General features: G+C 34.6%; 1 protein-coding gene across 9 annotated transcripts in view; it reads left to right on the top strand.

Annotated features, from left to right (window-relative positions):
• The window catches only part of LRRC7 (leucine rich repeat containing 7), a 571,671-nt gene that overhangs the window by 239,897 nt on the left and 309,665 nt on the right, over nucleotides 1–22,109 (top strand). For all 9 annotated transcript variants that reach the window (XR_015254784.1, XM_086717266.1, XM_086717264.1 and 6 more), the window contains one exon: nucleotides 12,713–12,830. Coding sequence is in view for 8 of the 9 variants with exons in the window: in XM_086717266.1 (XP_086573392.1) it covers nucleotides 12,713–12,830 (118 nt within the window). In the remaining variant the exon portion in view is untranslated. The remainder of the gene's footprint in view (nucleotides 1–12,712; nucleotides 12,831–22,109) is intronic.

A 22,109-nucleotide genomic window follows, 5' to 3' on the forward strand; every position in this document is an offset into this window, starting at 1 on the left:
ATTGCATTGAAACAAATGAAAATGAAAACACAACAATCCAACCGCTTTGGGATGCAGCAAAGGTAGTACTAAGAGGAAAATACATTGCAATCCAGGCCTGTCTCAAGAAACAAGAAAAATTCCAAATACAAAATCTAACAGCATACCTAAAGGAACTAGAAGCAGAACAACAAAGAAACCCCAAACCCAGCAGAAAAAGAGAAATAAGAAACATCAGAGCAGAAATAAATAATATAGAATCCAAAATAAAAAAACAGTAGAATAGATCAATGAAACAGAGTTGGTTTTTTGAAAAAATGAACAAAATTGGTAAACTCATAGCCAGACTTCTCAAAAAGAAAAGAGGGAGGACTTAAATAGATATAATCATGAATGAAAATGGCTTTATCACAACCAATCCCTCAGAAATATAAGCAATTATCAGAGAATACTATGAAAAATTATATGCCAACAAACTGGACAACCTGGAAGAAATGAACAAATTTCTAGACACCTACACACTACCAAAACTCAAATGGGAAGAATTAGAAAATTTAAACAGACCTAAAGCTAGTGAAGAAATTGAATCATTTATCAAAAATCTCTCAGGAAATAAGAGTCCTGGACCAGATGGCTTCCCTGGGGAATTCTGCCAGACATTTAAACAGAGTTAAATACCTATCCTTCTCATGCTGTTCTTTTTGTCTGTTTTCAATAAATTTTTGAGAGATATTTGTTAAAATACCCTGTTATCATGTTACCTCCATGTAGGCAAGTTAAACTTTTCTTCAAATATTTTCAAGGTAATGATAGTAGGTGCATACAAGTTTAGAGTTATATATTCCTCATGAGCTGGTATTTATTAGCAGATGGCCACTCTCTCTCTAGTAATACATTTTGCTTCAAATCATTATTGTTGCATAAACTTTCTTTTGATTAATTATGCCAGTTTTATTATTTTTCCATCAAGTTTTCGGTGGATCACTAGTAATAAGATATAGCTTGATTTCTTTTAAATGTTTATTTATGTATTTTGAGAGAGAGTGTGAACAGAGCTGGGGAGGGGGAGAGAGACAGAATCCCATGCAGGCTCTGTGCTGCTAGCACAGAGCTGGATGCAGGGCTCGATCCCATGAACCATAAGATCATGACCTGAGCCAAAATCAAAAGTTGGATGCTTAATGACTGAGCCACCCAGGTGCCCCTCACTTGAGTATTTTTAATATTAATATACATGATAGTTTTTGTTTTTAATTGGAGAAACTAATCCATATTTATTTAAGGCTACTCTGGGTATATTTTCATTAATATATTCCATACTAGTCTTCATTTTTATCTATATTGCTTCTGTTAAGTATTTACTTGTTTTCCATTATATTTACTAAATATATATGTTTTATTTTTATCTTATTCCATTTATCTTGCTTCTACCCTGTAGGAAATTATGCATCTTATTAATATTGCTTTAGTTGTTACCCTAGAAATTTTTTAATTACTGTAGAAATTAATTTAAAGTTAATCAGTATCTTTAACCTCCTCATAAAGCAAATATGTGAGACTTTTTTAATCAGATTATCTTTTCCCTGATTCATATACTTTTCTTCTTCAGAATTTTAGTTCTATGTAGATTTTTCCAGCTTTATTGAGCTATTAGTGACATGAAACATATATAAATTTAAGGTATAGAGTGTGATGATTAAATACATGTATATATTACAAAATAATTACCACAATAAGATGTTATCAGTAAGTTACCACATCTCCATCCCTTCACATAATTATGATTTGTGTGTATGTGTGTGTGCGTAATAACATTTAAGATCTACCTTCTTTAAAACTTTCAACTATATAATATAGTACTGATAATTATAGTCACCATGCTGTGCATTAGATCTCCAGATCTTATTTATCTTATAGCTTGGAATTTATAACCTTTAACCAATATCTTCCCATTTCTCCCATCCCACAGTCCCTGACAACCACCATTCTACTTTCTGTTCCTATGAGTTCAAATTTTTTAGATTCTGCATATAATTGAGATCATACAGTATTTGGCTTTCTCTCTCTGATTTCTTTCACCTAGCATAAAGCCATCAAGATCCATCCATGTTTTCACAAAAGGCAGGATTTCCTTCTGTTTATGGTTGCATAGCATTCCCGGAGATACACACACACACACACACACATACACACACACACACATATATGTATTTATTTTGAAAGAGAGAGGGAGAGAGGCAGAAGCAGAGGGAGAGAGAGAATCCCACCCAGGGTCTGCACTGTCAGTGCAGAGTCTAATGTGGGGCTCGAACTCATGAACCATGAGATCATGACTTGAGCTGAAATCGAGAGCCGGACACTTAAACAACTGAGCCACCCATGCACCCCACACCATACCTTCTTTCTTCATTCATCTGTTGATGGACACAGGTTATTTCTATGTCTTGGTATTGTGAATATGCTGCAATGAATATGGAGGTGGAGATATCTCTTTGAAGTAAGTGTTTTCATTTCCTTTGTGTATATACCCAGAAGTGGGATTGCTGAATCATGTGGTAGTTCTATTTTTAATTTCCTGAGTAAACTCCATACTGTTTTTAATGGTGGCTGCAGCAGTTTACATTTCTACCAAGAGAGCACAAAGGTCCCCTTTTCTCCACAGCCTTGCCAATACTTGTTTCTTGTCTTTTTGGTAATAGCCATTCTAACAGGGAGGAGGTGATGTGTCATTGTGGTTTTGATTTACATTTCCCTGATGATTAGCGATGTCAAGCATATTTTCATGTACCTGTTGACCATTTGTATGTCTGCTTTGGAAAAGTCCTTTGCCCATTTTTTGATAAGATTATTTTGGTTTTTGTTTTATTTTGTTTTAGTATTGAGTCATATGAGTTCCTTGTACATTATGGATATTAACCCCTTGTTCGATAAATGGTTTAAAAATATTTTCTCTTGGGGCGCCTGGGTGGCACAGTCGGTTAAGCGTCCGACTTCAGCCAGGTCACGATCTCGCGGTCCAGGAGTTCGAGCCCCGCGTCAGGCTCTGGGCTGATGGCTCAGAGCCTGGAGCCTGTTTCCGATTCTGTGTCTCCCTCTCTCTCTGCCCTCCCCCGTTCATGCTCTGTCTCTCTCTGTCCCAAAAATAAATAAACGTTGAAAAAAAAAATATTTTCTCTTATTCCATAGGTTACCTTTGTATTTTGCTGATCATTTCTTTTGGTGTGCACAAACTTTTTAGTTTTATGTAGTCTCACTTGTTTATTTGTGCTTTTGTTGTTTGGGTTTTGATGTCATGTCCCCAAAATCTTTGCTAAAACCAATGTCAAAGAGCTTTTTACCTATATTTTCTTTTAGTAGTCCTACAGTTTCACATTTTACATTTAGTATTTAACTCATTTTGAATTAATTTTTGTAAGTGATATAAGATAGGTGTCTGATTTCACTTTTTCCCATGTGGTTATCCAGTTTTCCCATCACTGTTTACTGAAGAGACTATCCTTTCATTTATTGGCTACCTTGTCAAAAATTAGTTGACTGTATATAAGTAGGTTTATTTCTGGGCTCTCAATTCTATTCTGTTGATCTATATGTCGGTTTTTATGCCACTACCAAACTGTTTTCAGTTACATTTATGTATGTATGTATGTACATATGTATGTATGTATTTACCTATCTCTTTACTTTGAGAGAGAGAGAGAAAAAAAAAAAAAAGGCATATGGACAAGCTGGGGAGGGGAAGAGTAGGTGAAAGAGAATCCCAAGCAGGCTCTGCACTATTAGTGCCTGATGCAGGGCTCTATCCCACAAACCTTGAGATCATGACCTGAGCCAAGATCAAGAGTTGGACACTTAACTGACTGATCCACACAGGTGCCCCCTTATATTGATGTTTTAAACCTTAATTAAAAATTTTGCCACTTTTATTTTTCTATAGCCAATGCTTCTTTAGATTTAACCAACTGTGTATTTTAAATTTTTAAAAATGTTAATGCTATTACTTCTTGTAGCTCAGACCTCTCTGCTAGAGCCATTTGCCTTATTCCTAAAAGATACTCTTTGACAGTTGTTTTGGTGAAAGTGTCTTGGTAGTAAACTCAGTTTGTCTTTTTCTAAAAATATTATCATGTTGTCCTTTTCCTAAAAAGTAGCTGTAAGGGGCGCCTGGGTGGCGCAGTCGGTTAAGCGTCCGACTTCAGCCAGGTCACGATCTCGCGGTCCGTGAGTTCGAGCCCCGCGTCGGGCTCTGGGCTGATGGCTCAGAGCCTGGAACCTGTTTCGGATTCTGTGTCTCCCTCTCTCTCTGCCCCTCCTCCGTTCATGCTCTGTCTCTCTGTCCCAAAAATAAATAAACATTGAAAAAAAAATTTTTTTAAAGTAGCTGTAAATACTATATTACTTACTGTTAGTATTTTAGTAATAACATCTAATGAATCATTGCTTTAATTGGTAAATCTTCTGTCTTTCTCTTTCTCAATCTTTAGAAGGTAATCTTTCCTCTTTGGTAATATTTAAGATCTACTGCCTTTGATACTCTGCAGATTCATATAAGTTTACATATAGTTATTTTTGATTTATCTTATTTAGAATTTGTTGAGCTTCCTCAACCTGAAGATGAGGGTCTCTCAACAATTCTGGAATTCCTTAAGAACCTCATCCTCTTTTTCTCTACTAAATTTTATGTACATTTCAAAAAGCTCTTCTTACTGTATTCTTCATGCCATCTAACCAGTCTTTTCTATTTTCCATCTCCATGTCTTTCATTCAGTTCATTTCTTCTTACATCTAGTTCACAATGACTTTCTCCAGCCATGTTTATTCTTCTGTTCTGTGAGCTCTTTTTGATAATGTCTTGTTTTATCATCATGCTTTCTTTCAAATCATACTTTTATTTCTGTGTATAAATTGCATTTTGTGTTTTATAATTCTAGTATTTGCATTATTTAGAGGCAAGATTATTTTTCTGTAGTATCTCATTCAGTTGATTATTTAATTGTATATTTAGTGATTTTTTTTTTTAATGATCCCATGTTTCTTGGAACTTTATCTGTGGGAATTTATTGAGGCCTGAATTTAAAATACATTCCTTCAGAGGAGACTTGTATTTACTTTTACCAGTTATTTGGGGGCAGTAGTAATCTAGACCACCTGTAACTCTGGATTGGGTTTTAAGGAGCTTTATAGATACTGTGAATTCCACACCCTAACTCCCCTAACTCACTGGAAGATAGGCTGTGGTTGGAAATCCCTAGAAGGCTAATTTTTGTTTTTCTTTCTGTGTCTTTTTTATTTCTTCCTTTTCTTTTCTTTTTCCCTACCTTTTTCCTTTCCTTTCCTCCCTCCTTCCATTCCTTTTTTGTACCAGTTTTCCTTCTTTCCCTTCCTTTCCTTAGTTGTTTCTTTTTTTTACCTTTCCAATTTTTTTCTTTCCCTCCTGTCTCTTCCTTTCCTTTCCTTCCCTTCCTTCCTTCCATCATTCCTGTCTCCCTCCATCCCTCCCCTCCCCCTCCCTCTCTCTCTTTCTCTCCCCTTCATTTCTTCTTTCTTTCTTTCTTTCTTTCTTTCTTTCTTTCTTTCTTTCTTTCTTTCTTTCTTATTTTCTTTCTTTCTTCTCACTTCACTCAGAGCCAAACTGAAAAAAAGCATGCATTCCCCACCAACCCTCTTTGCAGGACTGTTTTTTCTAGTTCATTCACCCTTAGGAGATCCCAACTCTAACTGGTGTGGTCTGTAAGCCAAGCCCCCACTCTGTTCAGATCCCAAACAGTTTTCCATCCTTCTATTTACAAAACAAAACAAAACAAAACAAAACAAAACAAAACAAAACAAAACAAAACAAAAAACACCTCAGCCTTCAGGCACCAGAGACCAACAGATATCACTGGAGCAAAAGTTAAATGTAGACCTGTTTAACTCTATGCATTATAATTTTCTTTGTTATTCTGGAATTTGAGGAATTCTTGTACTTTACAGCCAGAATTTAGTTGTGTGTGTGTGTGTGTGTGTTTGTGTGTGTGTGTGTGTGTAGCTCTGCTTCACTACAATGTTTTTCTTTGAATAGTTAGTCCACCATACTGTTAAAAACAGAAATTGACAGTATCACTTCATGTCTTTATTTTCAGTGCTAAACATAGACCATAGCATATGATAGGTATTCACTAAATGTATTTTAAATGCATGTAAATGTTGTAGATTCAGAGCATTCACTCAAAGATCCAAGTCTCCTCATGCTTTGAAACTAATTATCTGAAACTAGTTTCAGTTACACAGTCTTTGAGTGGGAATATCTTTAAATGCTATAGAAAGTCCCATTATTATTCCTCTTTAGCCTTCATCTGGCTAACTTGTGCTGTCTCTTGGGTGATCCATTTTTTCATCACCCCGTCCAGGTGTACTCTCATGAGTCAACCCCACCACTATCATCAACATAATTTGGTGCAGATATTCTCCTTTTGTGTTTTCATCACACCTGATATTTATCTTGGCAAACTTTTTATTCACATTGCATCTAATTTATTGTCTAAATATTAAATTGTAAGCAATCTGATCGCAGTTGCTGTGTCTTACTCACTTTGTGACCCTTTCACTTACCATAGTATGTAGTTTGTAACAAGTATAAGTTAATGGTTTTCCATGAATAAATGAATATTATGCCTTTTAGAATATACATTTTTGGCTCCAAATATGTTTTATTTCAACACTCAGACCTTTATCTTTTGTATCAGCTCTCTTAAAAAATATCTAACCATTGGGGCGCCTGGGTGGCTCAGTCAGTTGAGCATCCCACTTTGGCTCAGGTCATGTTATTACGGTACATGAGTTTGAGCCCCACGTTGGGCTCTGTGCTAATAGCTCAGAGCCTGGAGCCTGCTTTGGATTCTGTGTCTCCCTCTCTCTCTGCCCCTTCTCCAATGTCTGTCTGTCTGTCTCTCTCTCTCTCAAAAATAAATAAACATTAAAAAATGTTTTTAAAAATCTAACCATTGCTTTCCAGAGTCAGTAATTTAAATTGTGTACTCTTCTCAAACCAATTTCTGTCAGAGTTAAACTGCTTCATTTAGCCCAAGAACACTTCACTACAAAAATATTTTAAGACTCAAAACAGTTTTGTTTTTGAAATGTGAAATATCATTAACAAATGAAAACCAGGATAACCATTACCATTAACAGGCTTACTCTATTAACTATTAATTATGTTTTCTCTTTTATACTGTATGAAAGAATTGCAGCTATTTCATAATCATTATTTCATTTTCATTCAAAGCTTGAATCTTGCAAGAATCACTAAAATGCCTTCTTAATTTCTTTGCCAACTTGTAGACATTTTGACTCATGTTCAAAGCTGACTGCTTTGTTCATGAAATTTAGATTCCACTGAGATTGTTTACCTATCTGAAATTTCCAGTTCAGTGAAGTACCACTCTCAGCTGGAATTTGCCACTATCCTCATTTTTCCCTTGGCTTATCTAAGTGTACTTTCAAAGATATTTATTCAGCATACACTATGTACAAGACACTGTGCTAGCTGCTTTGGCATATACAAAGGTGAAACAAGTTGATATCAAGATGAATTAAACAAGACTCTTGCCTTCAAAGACCTCATCATATAGAAAAGTAAGAAATCAATTACTGTATAGGTATGCCTCTGTATCTGCATACATAAATACTCAGAATGTCTAACAGTTATCAAGCTCTTACTATGTGCCTAATACTTTTACAGTTTCATAAGTTATTCATTTCATTAAATCCAAGGCTATTCATCAATACAATAAGGTATGCCATCATTGTGCCACTAAGAAAGGTACACTCCTTAAAAATTGTAACTTGCTCATGATTGTACAATTCATTACAAATATCAAAGATGTTACTATGTAAAAAAAATGCAGTACTTAAAATTGATGAAATATATTAACTCATTTAAATATCTCAACAACCCTTCAAGTTAGGTAATGTTATTTTCCCATTTTTACAAGTTAGGAAATTGATAGAGTTCAGAGATGTTAGGTAACTTGCCTAAGATCACACAGCTAATAACTAATGCATGGGAATTAAACCCACATCAAGCTGATTCAAAATGCCATGCTTTTAACCTCTATACCAGAGGAGTCTTCAATTTTCCATGCAATAAGGTGTTTAGGAGTTTTTAGAACTATGCTCTGGACATAGATCATTTAAAAGTGAAAAAGAATATAGTGTCCTCTATTAATTATTTTATTTATTTTATTTTTTTTCCAAGTTTTTATTTAAATTCCAGTTAGTTAACATACAGTGTAATATTAGTTTCAGGTTTAGAGCTTAACGATGATCACTTTTATACAACACCCTATGCTCATCACAACTACCCTCCATAATAGCCACCACCTATTTAAACCATCCCCCTGCACACCTCCCCTGTAATCATCAGTTTGTTCTCTACAGTTAAGAGTCTGTTTCTTGGTTTGCCTCTCTCTTTTTCCCCCATGTTCATTTGTTTTGTTGCTTATATCCACGTATGAGTGAAATCATATGGTATTTGTCTCTCTCTGACTTGTTTCACTTAGTATAATAGTCTCTTTGCTCCATCCACATTGTTGCAAATGGCAAGATTTAATTTTTTTTTATGGTTGAATAATATTGTATTGTATGTATATACCACTTCGTCTTTATCCATTCATCAGTTGATGGACATTTGGGCTTTTTCCATAATTTGGTTATTGTTGATAATGTTGCTATAAACACTGGTGTGCATGTATCCCTTCAAATCAGTATTTTTTGTATCCTTTTGGTAAATACCTAGTAGTGCAATTGCTGGGTCATAGGGATAGTCTCATTTTTAACTTTTTTTAAAAAAAAATTTTAATATTTATTTATTTTTGAGATAGAGACACAGTGTAAATGGGAGAGGGACAGAGAGTGAAACATAGTATCTGAAGCAAGCTCCAAGCTCTGTACTGTCAGCACAAAGCCCAACATGGGGTTTGAACTTAGGAACCATGAGATCATGACCTGAGCCAAAGTCAGACACTTAACCAACTGAGCCACCCAGGTGCCCCAGATTTTTAACTTTTTGAGGAACCTCCATACTGTTTTCCAGAGTGGCTGCACCAGTTTGCATTTTTTTCACCAACAGTGTTAAAGGGTTCCCTTTTCTTCATATCCTCACCAACACCTGTTGTGTCCTATGTTGTTAATTTTAACCATTCTAACAGGTGTGAGGTGATATCTCATTGTTAGTTTTTATTTGTATTTCCCTGATGATGAATGATGAGCATCTTGTCATGTGTCTGTTAGTCATCTGGATGTTTTCTTTAGAAAAATATCTATCTATGTCTTCTGCCCATTTTTTAACTAGATTATTTAGGGTTTTGGTATTGAGTTTTTTAAGTTCTTTACATATTTTAGATTCTAATCCTTTATCATATATGTCATTTGGAAATATCTTCTTCTATTCAGAAGGTTGCCTTTTAATTTTGTTGATTGTTTCATTCACTGTGCAGAAAAGCTTTTTATTTTGATGAAGTCCCAATATTTATGTTTTCTTTTATCTTCTTTGCCTCAGGAAACATATCTAGTAAGTAGTTGCTATGGCCAGTGTCAAAAAGGTTATTGCCTGTGTTTTCCTCTAGGATTTTAATGGTTTCCTATCTCACACTTAGGTCTTTAATCCATTTTGAATTTATTTTTGTGTATGATGTAAGGAAGTAGTCCAGTTTCATTCTTTTGCATGTTGCTGTCCAGTTTTGCCAACATCATTTGTTAAAAACTGTCTTCTCTCCATTATAGAAAATCCAACCCCCCCCCCAGCAAAATTGCCAGAACTGATACATGAATAAAGTCACAGGATACAAATTCAGCATACAGAAATCTGTTGCATTTCTATACACCAATAATGAAGCAACAGAAGGAGAAATCAAGGAATCAATCCCATTAACAACTGCACCAAAAACCATAAGACTCTTAAGAATAGACCTAACCAAAGAGGTAAATGATCTATACTCTGAAAACTATAAAATGCTGAAGAAAGAAATTGAAGATGACACAAAGAAATGGAAAAACATGCTGTGCTCACAGATTGGAAGAACAAATATCATTAAAATGTCAATATTATCCAAAGTAATCTACACATTTAATGCAATTCCTATCAAAATACCACCAGCATTTTTCACATAGGTAGAGAAAAATAATCCTAAAATTTTTGTGGAACCACAAAAGACCCCAAATAGCCAAAAAAATCTTGAAAAAGAAAAGCAAAGCTGAAGGCATCACAATTTCAGACTTCAAGCTATATTACAAGGCTGTAGTGATCAAGACAGTATGTTACTGGCATAAAACCAGACATAGATTGATAGAGCAGAATAGAAAACTCAAGTTAACCCGCAACTATATGGTCCATTAATCTTCAACAAAACAAGGACCTCTAATTAATTCTTGAGATAAATTGAGAATTTTGTGGTGATGATGAAACTTGAATTTAAAAAAAAGCTGTTTCAAAATAATTTGTCCGAATTTTGAATAAAATGGTTATAGTAATCAGATTAGAGTTAGTACATCTTACCAACATCAATCATGAGGCATTTGAATTTCCAAAATCTTTATATGTATAACTAACCACATTGCATGTGGGTGGACCTAATGGTCCTAACAGAATGATAGAGACTGTGCAAAAATTTAAATTAACATCTACCATGAGTATAGACATCTGTTTTTCTATTTTTTAAAGGGAAAATTAGTAATTAGTAAAAACAATCCATCAAAGTTTTTTTTGTTTGTTTTTGTCTTTTGGTTTTTTGGTTTTTTGTTTTTTTAGGTTTTATAAAAAGAGGTAGTGACACTTCTGTATGGCATTTTGAAATTCTAGCACTATGTTAAGTATTGGAAATAATCTTTATAAGGAGCCAAAAATGACCAACCAAAAGCAAGAAACTGTATGTTTTATCTTAAGGAAAAACCAGTGCAATCTAGTTTTTAAAAAACTAATGAATTAAGAAATAACAACCATGTATTACATTGTTTTTGCCTATAAATAACTAATTCCATGAAAGAATAAGCACTAGGTAAATGCTCTGTGGGCCAATTGCATGGTCCTGGATACCAGACACTTTATCTGTGGAAATTCAGCAAAATACAATTAGAAATGTCAAATAGAAAGAAATCTCATTAAGATAATTCTTCCAGAAATGAATAAAAAATTCTGCCCCAACTGTTCATATCTTGAGTAGTCAAAATGAGATTGGCAGAGCTAAAAAACCTAACATTGTTTCCCAAAATATGGTACTGGAAACACCCGCATCAAAATAATCAGATCAGTAGAGTGTATTGTTTAAAAATGCAGATTTTGAGGGGCACCTGGGTAGCTCAGTCGGTTAAGCGTCTGACTTCGGCCCAGGTCATGATCTCACAGTTCATGACTTTGAGCTCCACATGAGGCTCTGTGCTGACAGCTTGGAGCCTGGAGCCTGCTCTGGATTCTGTGTCTCCCTCCCTCTCTCTGCTTCTCCCCAGCTCATGCTCACAGTCTGTCTCTGTCAAAAATAAATAAACTTAAAAAAAAATGCAGGGGCGCCTGGGTGGCTCAGTTGGTTATGTGTCCAACTTCAGCTCAGGTCATGATCTCCTGGTCTGTGAGTTCGAGCCCCGCATTGGGCTCTGTGCTGACAGCTCAGAGCCTAGAGCCTGCTTCAGATTCTGTGTCTTCTTCTGTCTCTGCCCCTCCCCTGCTCATGCTCTGTCTCTCTCTGTCTCAAAAATAAATAAAAACATTAAAAAAAATTTTTTTAATGCAGATTTTGATCCCCATCCCAGACCCATCATGTCAGTACTTCTTTGGGTAAAGCCCAAGAATCCACATTTGAAACAAGCACCTCGATTTACCAGTGATTAAAACCATGCTGGATGTAAGAACCATTGCTTTAACACTTAACTCTTCTCCACGTAGTACTTTGGACTGATGGCAGATATGAACCAATCACTAGTGATTTTTTTAGCTAAATATCAGAAGTTAAATGTTTTGGGGCACGTGGGTGGCTCAGTTGATTAAGCGTCCAACTTTGGCTCAGGTCGTGATCTTGCAGTTCGTGAGTTCAAGCCCCACTTTGGGCTCCATGTTGACAACTCAGAGCCTGGAGCCTGCTTCAGATTCTGTGCCTCCCTCTGTCTCTGACCCTCCCCTGCTCACACTCTGTCTCTCAAAAAATGAATAAACATTAAAAAAAATCTTTTAAATAAAAAAAAAAAGAAGTTAAATGTTTTATTTGCTAGATGTTTATGAAGCACTGTGTAGGGACACAGAGAAATATGAGCCCATGTATTCAATTGTATCACAGTACTTGCATGCCAAATAAACAACTGTCAAACATGGTTAAATGGAAGTAATACGTGGTTGCAGAGAAAGAGAATTGAGGTTACCCTGGTAGCTGTGGGAATAGAAAGGAAGGGACAACTCCAGAACATATTTGAAAGAAAAAAAAATCAATAGGATCAGAGGCAAATTGAACATTAATAGTAAACAGTAGGGGAAGAAACAATCCCTTGTGTTTTGAATTTGGATAGCAGAGAATAGTGACGCACTAACATGGAGATGGAAAATGAAGCATTCTGAAAAGAATTGAGAATATGAGTGTGGAAGAAGGTGAGACTTTTGCAGCTGGTCCTTTTATTACCCCATTTATAAAGATGGTGATTTGAATTTTGTTGCTGAGTTTATGTATGAATGGATTTAACCAAATTGAAATCTAATTAATCATTATTTTTTTTACAGCAATTGTTCAACTGTCAAGCTCTAAGAAAACTAAGTATTCCTGATAATGATCTTTCAAATCTGCCAACCACTATTGCTAGTTTAGTTAATCTTAAAGAACTCGACATCAGTAAAAATGGTAAGATTCTCATCTTATCTCTAAATAATTTGAATTTTTATATGAAGACATACTTTGTTTTCTCTTAGCAAATGATATAACACTTTTTATTTGATTTTGTTTTAACTCCAAGTTAATTTTGTTGAAACGTTAAATCTTAAACTATAAATCAAAGACAGAAAACCTCTCTCCCCTCCACTTATTAATATCTCTGGCTCACTCAGGCCTTATTTCCCCCCTGTATTCAGATATGTGATTTAATCTTTTGCAGAACATTTTACTATCTTTACACCATTTATTTTCCTCATAATCAGAGTAAAATTTTTTCCTACATGTTCAGTGAGGTGTACCTATTCACTGTACTTGGAATTGAACTCCCAATTTCCCTTACTTTGCTCCATGTTTCCACAAAACACTGACCATCTTCTCAGTATTATAGAATTCACTTACTTATTATGGTTACTGCCTATCTTTTCCTGCCTCAGATTGTAAATTCTGTTATTAGGCAGGAGGGATTTTTCTGTTTTGGTCACTGATATATCTATCTCAGATGTCTTGAGCAGTGGCTGGGAAATAATAAGTGCTTAGTAGTATTTGTTATATTCTGGCCAAACTCACATGTGTGGTGATGTTAATGCTGATGCTAATGTTGATGTTCATGTTGATGACATTTTCCTTTAAATGTTTGTGGGATTTCCTGTGTTCTCATATATTCATAAATCTTCCAAATTAACTTGGCTCCTTATTTTACTAGAATAAAAGAAAGATTAGTCGAAAGGGTTATGTCCAGGCACTATGAGGATATAAAACATTACCCTCAATCATTAAACAAGTTGGTTAAACGTGTGTGTGCATGTATGTGTGCATGTATGTGTGTGTGTATGGGTGTGTGTACATATGCGTGTTGCTTTTTTTTTTTCAGGCAGTATGTTTGGTGCCAAAGGAACAGGCGTAAACCAAACAAGTCCCTCCCTTCATGAAACTTACATTTTAATGGATGCATTAGACATTAGACAAGTAATTATGGATGATTAAACAAACAATTAGTGTGAAGATATGTTGGATGTGAAGGGCATGTATACTAGTAGAATAAATCCAGTTGCTGTGGTTAGGGAAAGTTACCCTAAGAAATGATACCTAAGTCCAGACAGGACAAATAGAAGTTGTTATTCGGTAGCTGTAAAATTTCATTTATGCTGGATGAGTAAATTATAGAGATCCACTTTACAACATGGTGCGTATAGTTAACAATGTTGTGCAATTCAAAAATTTTTAAGAAGGTAAATCTCATATTAAATGTTCTTACCACACAAAAAATATGGAGACACAAGGAAACTCTGAGATGTTTTGGATAAATCTATTACCTTGTTTGTGGTGATGTTATCACTGGTATTTGCATATGTCCAAAGTCATTACGTTATATATATTCAATATGTGCAGTTCTTTGTGTATCAGTTATACTTCAATAAAGTGTTTTTTAAAAAAAAGGAAACAAAAAAATAAAGGAAAAACTAACAAGCATACTAAAAAAAAAAAGAAGAAGAAGCAGCAGCTAGGTAAGACTGGTTTGACATTCTAGGTACATAAGGATCTTAATGTGTCATTAAAGACCACCAGAAAAATCTCTTGATCACATATAAACGTAGCATACCTAAGAAACTCTGGAACATCACATTTAAAATTAAGATCCTGCTGTTATTATCCACTAGATACACACTCTATTTCCTTTCCCCATTTCATTTTCTTTATACTATTTATGAGAAACCAACATACTACATATTTAAATTGTTTATATATTGTCTAGAGTCCCATTTACTAGAATTAAATTCAGTAATGTTCCAATGTTGTTGTTCTAGTCACTGGTATATCTTTATTGCCTAAAACAGTGTGTGGCATACTATAGAAGCTCGATAAATATTATTGATTGAATTCATGAATGTTCCTTTTGGAACATGGAACACTTGTTGATAGTACCAGTGTGAATTGCTAGTGATTTCTTCAAGTCTATGAGTCTAAGAGTCATGGAGACATCTACAGTGTCACTAGGGAAATAGGACTAACACCTATAAATAAATATCATGAGGCTGTACAATGACATGCTTAAGTATATGGCACAAGTTACAATGATAAGTTCTTAGAAAGTTAAGACTATTTTATTAGGGAATTATTCAATAAAGGCTATGGATTGAGGAAGTGAGAACATTTCATTTGAAGAAAATAGTATGCAAACGGGGACACACACATCTCTCTACACCAACCTGACTTACCACTTGGAGGGTTTTCAGGAAGACAATTCTAAAAGGACCACATGTTGACTTAGAATAGCAACTAAATTTAGATCCATTGAAAGATGACATTACATCTACCTTTATTAAGAATAGATTTATAGGCCACATATTTGTGTGGATTGATATTTTGGTACATATATATTGCTTATATATTTACATATATTAACACATCAAGTTCTATTTTGAAATTACAATTTATGAAAAATATTATATGGACAAATATAATGCATCCCTTGGTCTTCAGTCAACTTTAGCTGAGTATTCTGAGTAAATAAATATCTATTTTTTAAGAGGATTAGAAAAAACTTTTCTAAATATAAACATGAAATTCCTAAGAAATATGTTATTTTTATAATTATCTCCTAGTGGCCCTCTTGCATCAAGACATTTTTGTTGCCAGGAAGTGAATTGAGAGTTGTATGTCCTCAATTCAGAAAGAACTCTGTGAGCATCTTTAGAAGTCCTTGTGAATATTGTTAGGGACTTTTTGCTGTGCTTATGGTCTCTATGTTCTGGAAATATTTATGCAAAAATACATGCTAGACATGGCAAAATAATCTGCAAAGTTAGCAGCACAAAAGGTTTGAGGAACACGATGATATATCAGCCATTGCTAAAAGTTACACAAACAGTAAAAGATTTTGACACATCAATACTTTCACAAAATTGTACCTAAAAAAGCTATCCCTGAAATCTGTGGCAGAGATCTAGATAGTTACTTAAGAGCCATAACTCATCCTTTGGGAATCTGTCAAGGGAAGAAAGACTAGATAGGAAAAAGTAAGGGCAGTGTCAGCATCACCGTTGACAAGGTTGGAATAGTCCTGGTGGAAGAGTCAAGGCATGAGAGAATATAATCTGCATTGGCATTTAGGTACAGACAGTAGAATGATTAATTTGAGGCAGGGACTCACTTAAGGACTAGTCAATCTAGGTAAAAATTTGCTTGAAATGTGCTTGAATTTGATATGTGACCTTTTATGACAAAACTAATTCACTCGGAGGCTGATTTTAATTGTCCATGTGGCCCCCAATCTTTACTTTTCACATCCATTTCTGCCACTTGAAATCCTGTTCACTGTTTAACTTCCATAATTTAAAATTACTCTTTTATATTAAAACATTAGATAAGTGAACTATTGTGTATAGAAAACATCTACACTATTTGTGTGAATAGCTTTCATCTACCTCTCTAACCACAACTCCAAAGGACCCATATCCCCTTGCATTTCATCCTCAGGTAATGCCAGATTGTTGTTCCCAAATGCATCAGGCTGGCTACTCATGACACAAGGAAACAATACTATTTTGTCTGCCCAAAATATTCCTTCCTTCCCACTGCTGTAACTCCTCAACCAGAGTCCTCATCACCTTTAAGAGACATTTCAGATGTGATTTATTCTGAGATACATTCCTGACCTTTGTACACAAAGAGAATTAATTGTTCATTCGTCTGTGATAACTTTATGCCTTGTATATATTTTCATTTTGAACTTATCTCACTGTTTAATTTCTGTATACCCTTATATATATGATTATATTATGCAACTCTTGAAATCAGGCACTATCTTATTCATTTCTGTATTTGGAGCTGCTAAAACAAAGGCCAGCAACCATGGCAGGTGCTCAATAAATATTTGGCAAATAAATAAACATTATACAGAAGCATTTTTTAACAAATATACACTTGTATATTTATATTATATTCCATTAGGGACCTACATAGAATAGGGTCCCCACCTGCTATCCTGGGGAACTGTTAAGTGTAACTGAGTGCTGGAAAAGATGGAAATGGCACTGTAATACATAATGAATAACTACTAAAATCAGCACTAACCTGACATGTAATAATATATTTAATATCTTTGCTCTCTGGAATAATGACTACTTTGTGTCAAGTTTTGGTCTCTTCCTTGAGCTTCAGATTGGTATAGCCAACTGCAGGCTGAACATAGCCATAATACGTTTCACAAACACCCCAAACATTGTATTTAAAACCAAATGTCATCTACCCTAACCTGCACTGTTAGAATTTCACTGTTACATTAATCTACATTGTAGCCTATGTCAACTGAAGTACATTAAATAGGAGAATAACCTAGCCATATCTGCAATTTAGAAAGAGTGCTAACGCTACTTTGTGAAGGATGAGTTTGGTAATGGTGGTGGGAATAGGGGGGATAGGGAGACCAATTAGAAGGCTACTTAAGTAGTCTAGCAAAGAGACAAAGGGACTAAATTAAGATTGTAACAATGGGAATGGTGAGAAGGAAACAGACATGTTTCCTCCATGTGCATTGAGGAGATAATTTGCAAGATTTGGTAACTGAATGCATATGGGAGTTGAAGGAAAGAATGGATTTTTACATTGAATGCCTACAAGTATTTCATTCCACGCATGTTTCTGAAATTTGTCCTTAAATGATCAATGTACATGTAATGATAGTAGCTAAAGTATCAATATTCCCACTGTTAATGTTCTTGCCAACATTTGGGATTATTAGATATTTTAAGTGTTGGCTAATCAGATGAATATATAAGGGTAGGTTGGTCATTTGTATTTCCATAATCACCAGTAAAGTTGGCATTTTTAAATTTCTTTTTATTGGCAAGTGTAGATTCTTTCTTTACAAATTGTCTTTTTGGCACATTTTCATTTTGGCCCATTTTATTTCTTTTATTGTTTGTCTGTTAGGTTCCTGGTGATTCAAAAGATCTATTTACTGTGAACACTTTTTCCTGGTTAGTTAAATGGGCTACAAATATTATCTCCCAATTTGTGGTTTGTCTTTTCACTTTGCTTAGGATGCCATTTGTCATGGAGAAGTTGCCAATTTCAATGTAATAAAATTTGTCACTCTTTCCTTTATAGTCTGTATTTTTAAAGCTTATTTAAGAACTTCTTTCCTACTTTAATATCATAAATATATTTCTCTATATTTTCTTCCAAAAGTATTAGTTTTTCTTTTCACATTGAGGCCCTTAATCCATTTGCAACTTACTTTCCTATGCTGTATATAATCAAAATTTATTTTTTCCATATGAGTAAGATGATTAATTGGTCCAGCAACATTTATTACATCATCCCTTGTTTCCTCATTAATTTTTAGTTCAACCTCATTTACATATGAAAGACATTTTTTTCCAAACTCTTTCCTGCCCTGTCAGCCCACTTGCCTGTTCCTGTGCCAATATCACATTTTTATGATCACTATAACTAATATTAAGTTTCAATATCTGATAACCCAAGACCTCATTTTTTTCCTTTTCAAGAGTGCCTTGCTATTCTTGGTATTCAACTCTTCCATATGAATTTTAGTTTTAACTTCTTGAAATTTTTAAACAATTTATTGGCATTTTTTAATCGGCTTGGATTAAAGATTAATTTGGGAAGAAATGATATGTTTGTGACAGTAACTATTGTAATCTATGAGCATACTATGGAACTTTAGCTTTATTTAAGTCTTATTTTGTGTCTTTCAATAAGGTTTTGTGATTTCCTTCAAGAGAGACTTTCACACATTTTGTCAAGAGTTATCTCTAAGCAGTTTAAGTTGCTAGTTTATATTGTATTCATTTTTTAAAAGTGATTTTTACAGCTTTAGTTCATGTTATATGGAAACATTATTAATTTTCATATTTTAATCTTACATTCAGCAATGGTGCTGAATTGTAAGTTCTCATACATAACCACTAGATTCTTTTGAATTTTTTATGTATAAAATTATATTTTCTGCATGTGACAGGTTTTTCTTTCCCACCCTTTATATGTTTATATATTTTGAGTCATTTTTTAATAAGTTATAATTTCCAAGGAAATCACCTATCCCATCATGTAGATACTCAATTTTATTGTCAAACATCACCCATAGGCTTCTCTTATGTGTTTCATATATCTCTACCATATCAGTGGCCATTTGTTCCTTTGTATTTCTAATACTGTTTACTCATGACATCTTTTACTTTTAAAAAAAAATTTGAACATTTATTTATTATTGAGAGACAGAGAGAGACAGAGCATGAGAATGGGAGGGGCAGAGAGAGGGAGAGACACAGAATCCAAAGCAGGCTCCAGGCTCTGAGCTGTCATCATAGAGCCTGAAACGGGGCCTGAACTCACAAACCACAAGATCATGACCTGAGCCAAAGTCTGGTGCTTAACTGACTGAGCCACCCAGGCGTCCCATGTCTTTTACTTTTCTTTTTTTTAATCATCCATCCTGCCAGAAGTTTTTCTACTTTACTAACTTTTCAAATAATACTCTTTGGCATGTTAGTGTCTCTATTGGTTGGCTTGTTTATTTTCGATCATTGATTTTTACTTTTCTATTTCCAACTGCAGCAATGTTTATCATTCTCCTCCTTTCTTAGGATTTACTCAGTTACTTTCAGTATTCTAACATATTTGAGACTTTTTTAGTCATCACATTATTCTTATTGAACTATATTGCAGACTACATGGTCTAGATTATACTGATTTCTCGTTATTGACTTTCACATTGTGGCCAAGTGTATTGTCAATTTTATAAATATTTGGTTTTGTTTGTAATAAAAATACATATTTGGGTTGCCTGGGTGGCTCAGTTGGTTGGGCTTGTGAGTTTGAGCCCTACATCGGGCTCTTTGCTGACAACCCAGATCCTAGAGCCTGCTTCGTATTCTGTGACTCCCTCTCTCTACCCCACCCCCTGCTTGCACTCTGTCTCTCTCTGTCTTCAAAAAATAAATAAGTGTTAAAAAAATACATATTCTCTGGTTATTGAGTACACACTAAGGATCTACTAATAATATAATATAATTACATAAGATGATTAGATATAGATATAGATATAGATATAGATATAGATATAGATATAGATATAGATATAGATAGATATATAAAGACACAGAGAGGGGAGAGAGACAAGTAAATAAACATTCATGCTGCATTTAAATCACCCTTCCTCTCTTAAGTCTTTTTGTTACCAAAACTACATGCAGCAATCCATGGGTAAATGCATCACTTTCCATGCCAATGGATTTTTTATTATTTATTCGTTAGATCTTAATTCAGTAGTAAAATAAAAATCCTGTTTATCAGAGATAAACACATTTTATGATATTGTGATCTCTGAATAAATAGTCTATGCCTTTTTGTAGAGCTGATACATGGTCATAATGGAGTAAATTGTTTTATATGGTAAAGCAAGACAATGAATGATAAGGTTTAATTAGGCAGTGGTTCAGTTTTAAGTCTGATGTTGATTTATCATAGCTTCAGAGAGACTGATGCTATAATTTAACGACTTTAATGAAAATGAATTAACATGAAAGCCCTTCCTAATTCTGCAGCAATTAAGTGATTTTTCTCTCATCCTCTAAAACTTATTTCTATGCAAGAAGAGATTTGAACAGCATCATAGTGGGCAAAATCACTATTGTTAGTTAAAATGAAAGGCAATCAGAGTTGAAGGCATTATTATGTGTTTTACTAACTTGCCAATTATTCCACCCTTTCCCTAAATGCATGCAAAACACTAAGGACAAATAATATCCTCAACTTTCTATGAGAGTGAGTTTCTCTCAAACACACTAGAAAAAGAAGAAATGAGCAGCCAATTATATGATAAAAATCTTTAAAATTTTCAGCATAAGAGAAAGAGATTCAAGAAGTATGTATATAAATTCTTAGGGAAGTCTATTTTGGGATGCTTTATTATGAGCTGGGGAGAATATGTTACCATGCAGTTGTTCTCAATTAACAATAAATATGCTTTTTGGTGTTTGGCAAATCATTGGACCGTTTGTTTAGAGTAAAGCATATTATTTTGCCCTATTAAATGGCTCGCTCACAACACTCTTAATGTGTTATTTATCTGAAAATCACTAGCACTTGCCTTACTCTAAAACAGGTTTCCTTTCTACAAAGCCCATTTCTACACAAGATTACAGTGTTAAAATAAACTAAGGATTGACTCCCTGTATTTCCATTAGAGAATATGATGGCAACAAATACCAGGCCTGTGTCCTTGTCACCTTCTCAGCCTGATGCCAGGACTTTTAACTTTTTCTGATGTCTTCGTCAGGAAATAAAATCAACAAGCAATGCTTATGTGTATTATCTGGATTTACTCCACGGGGTATGGAGTTTACAATCGGGTAATATAATATATATTTTTAAAAAGGAATTACCCTCACCTTCTCATCATTCTGAGGTCTGCTCTGTCACCTAAACTGAAAACTTTTCCTTGAGTAACAGCAGAGCCTTTTCTGAGCTGAGTGATTAACCTGTTTTCTGTGTCTTTGTAAATCCTGGAAAATTGTAAGAGAAAAACATTGAACTGATAATGAAGCATGTGAGCCCTCTCTCTACTACTCTGACTCCCTCCCCGCATCAGTATAAACTCCTTGAGAACAATAACTGCTATATCACACACTCCTTCTCCATCCTCAGTGGCCACATCAATGTGCAGGCAGTAAGTGCTCAATGAAGTGGTTGATTGATAATGAAGGAAGAATTCATCGATCGACTATGAAGTTAGATTATGAAGCAGTTCATTTCACTGTTAAGAATGTTTGTTTTTCAATGTGCTTATTTTTGAAATAGAGAAAGGGAGAGAGGGAATCAGGTATCACTCATTAACTCATTTTATCTATGTGAGATTTATTCCTCTGTGAATCAACTCATTGTTGGTCAAGGTCACAGAGACTTCTCAAAATGTTTGCCAGACATGTCCCTAAGGCAGAATCAGTTGCCTGACTGTCTGGAATTATTCATTAGCGTACCTGCATTTGGTTTTTCTCTTCATAATACCACTAAAATAGACATAGTCTTGCAGGAGACTTTTTGATTATCCTTGCTTACCTTCCTATCGAGTTCTCCATTCTCTTCACCAGAGTGGTTAGAGGTAAAGCAAACCATTCCAGTCTGTTTATTCTTCTTGTTTTTTTCTCTCTCTTTCTTTTAAGGTGTAACTTGCCTATACAGTTTCTCACAAATTTACTAATCTAATTCCTGACTGTGTTTCCTTTC

This window comes from Puma concolor, chromosome C1, assembly GCF_028749965.1.
Source record: "Puma concolor isolate L17-30 chromosome C1, mPumCon1.1.hap2, whole genome shotgun sequence".
Lineage (NCBI taxonomy): Eukaryota > Metazoa > Chordata > Mammalia > Carnivora > Felidae > Puma > Puma concolor.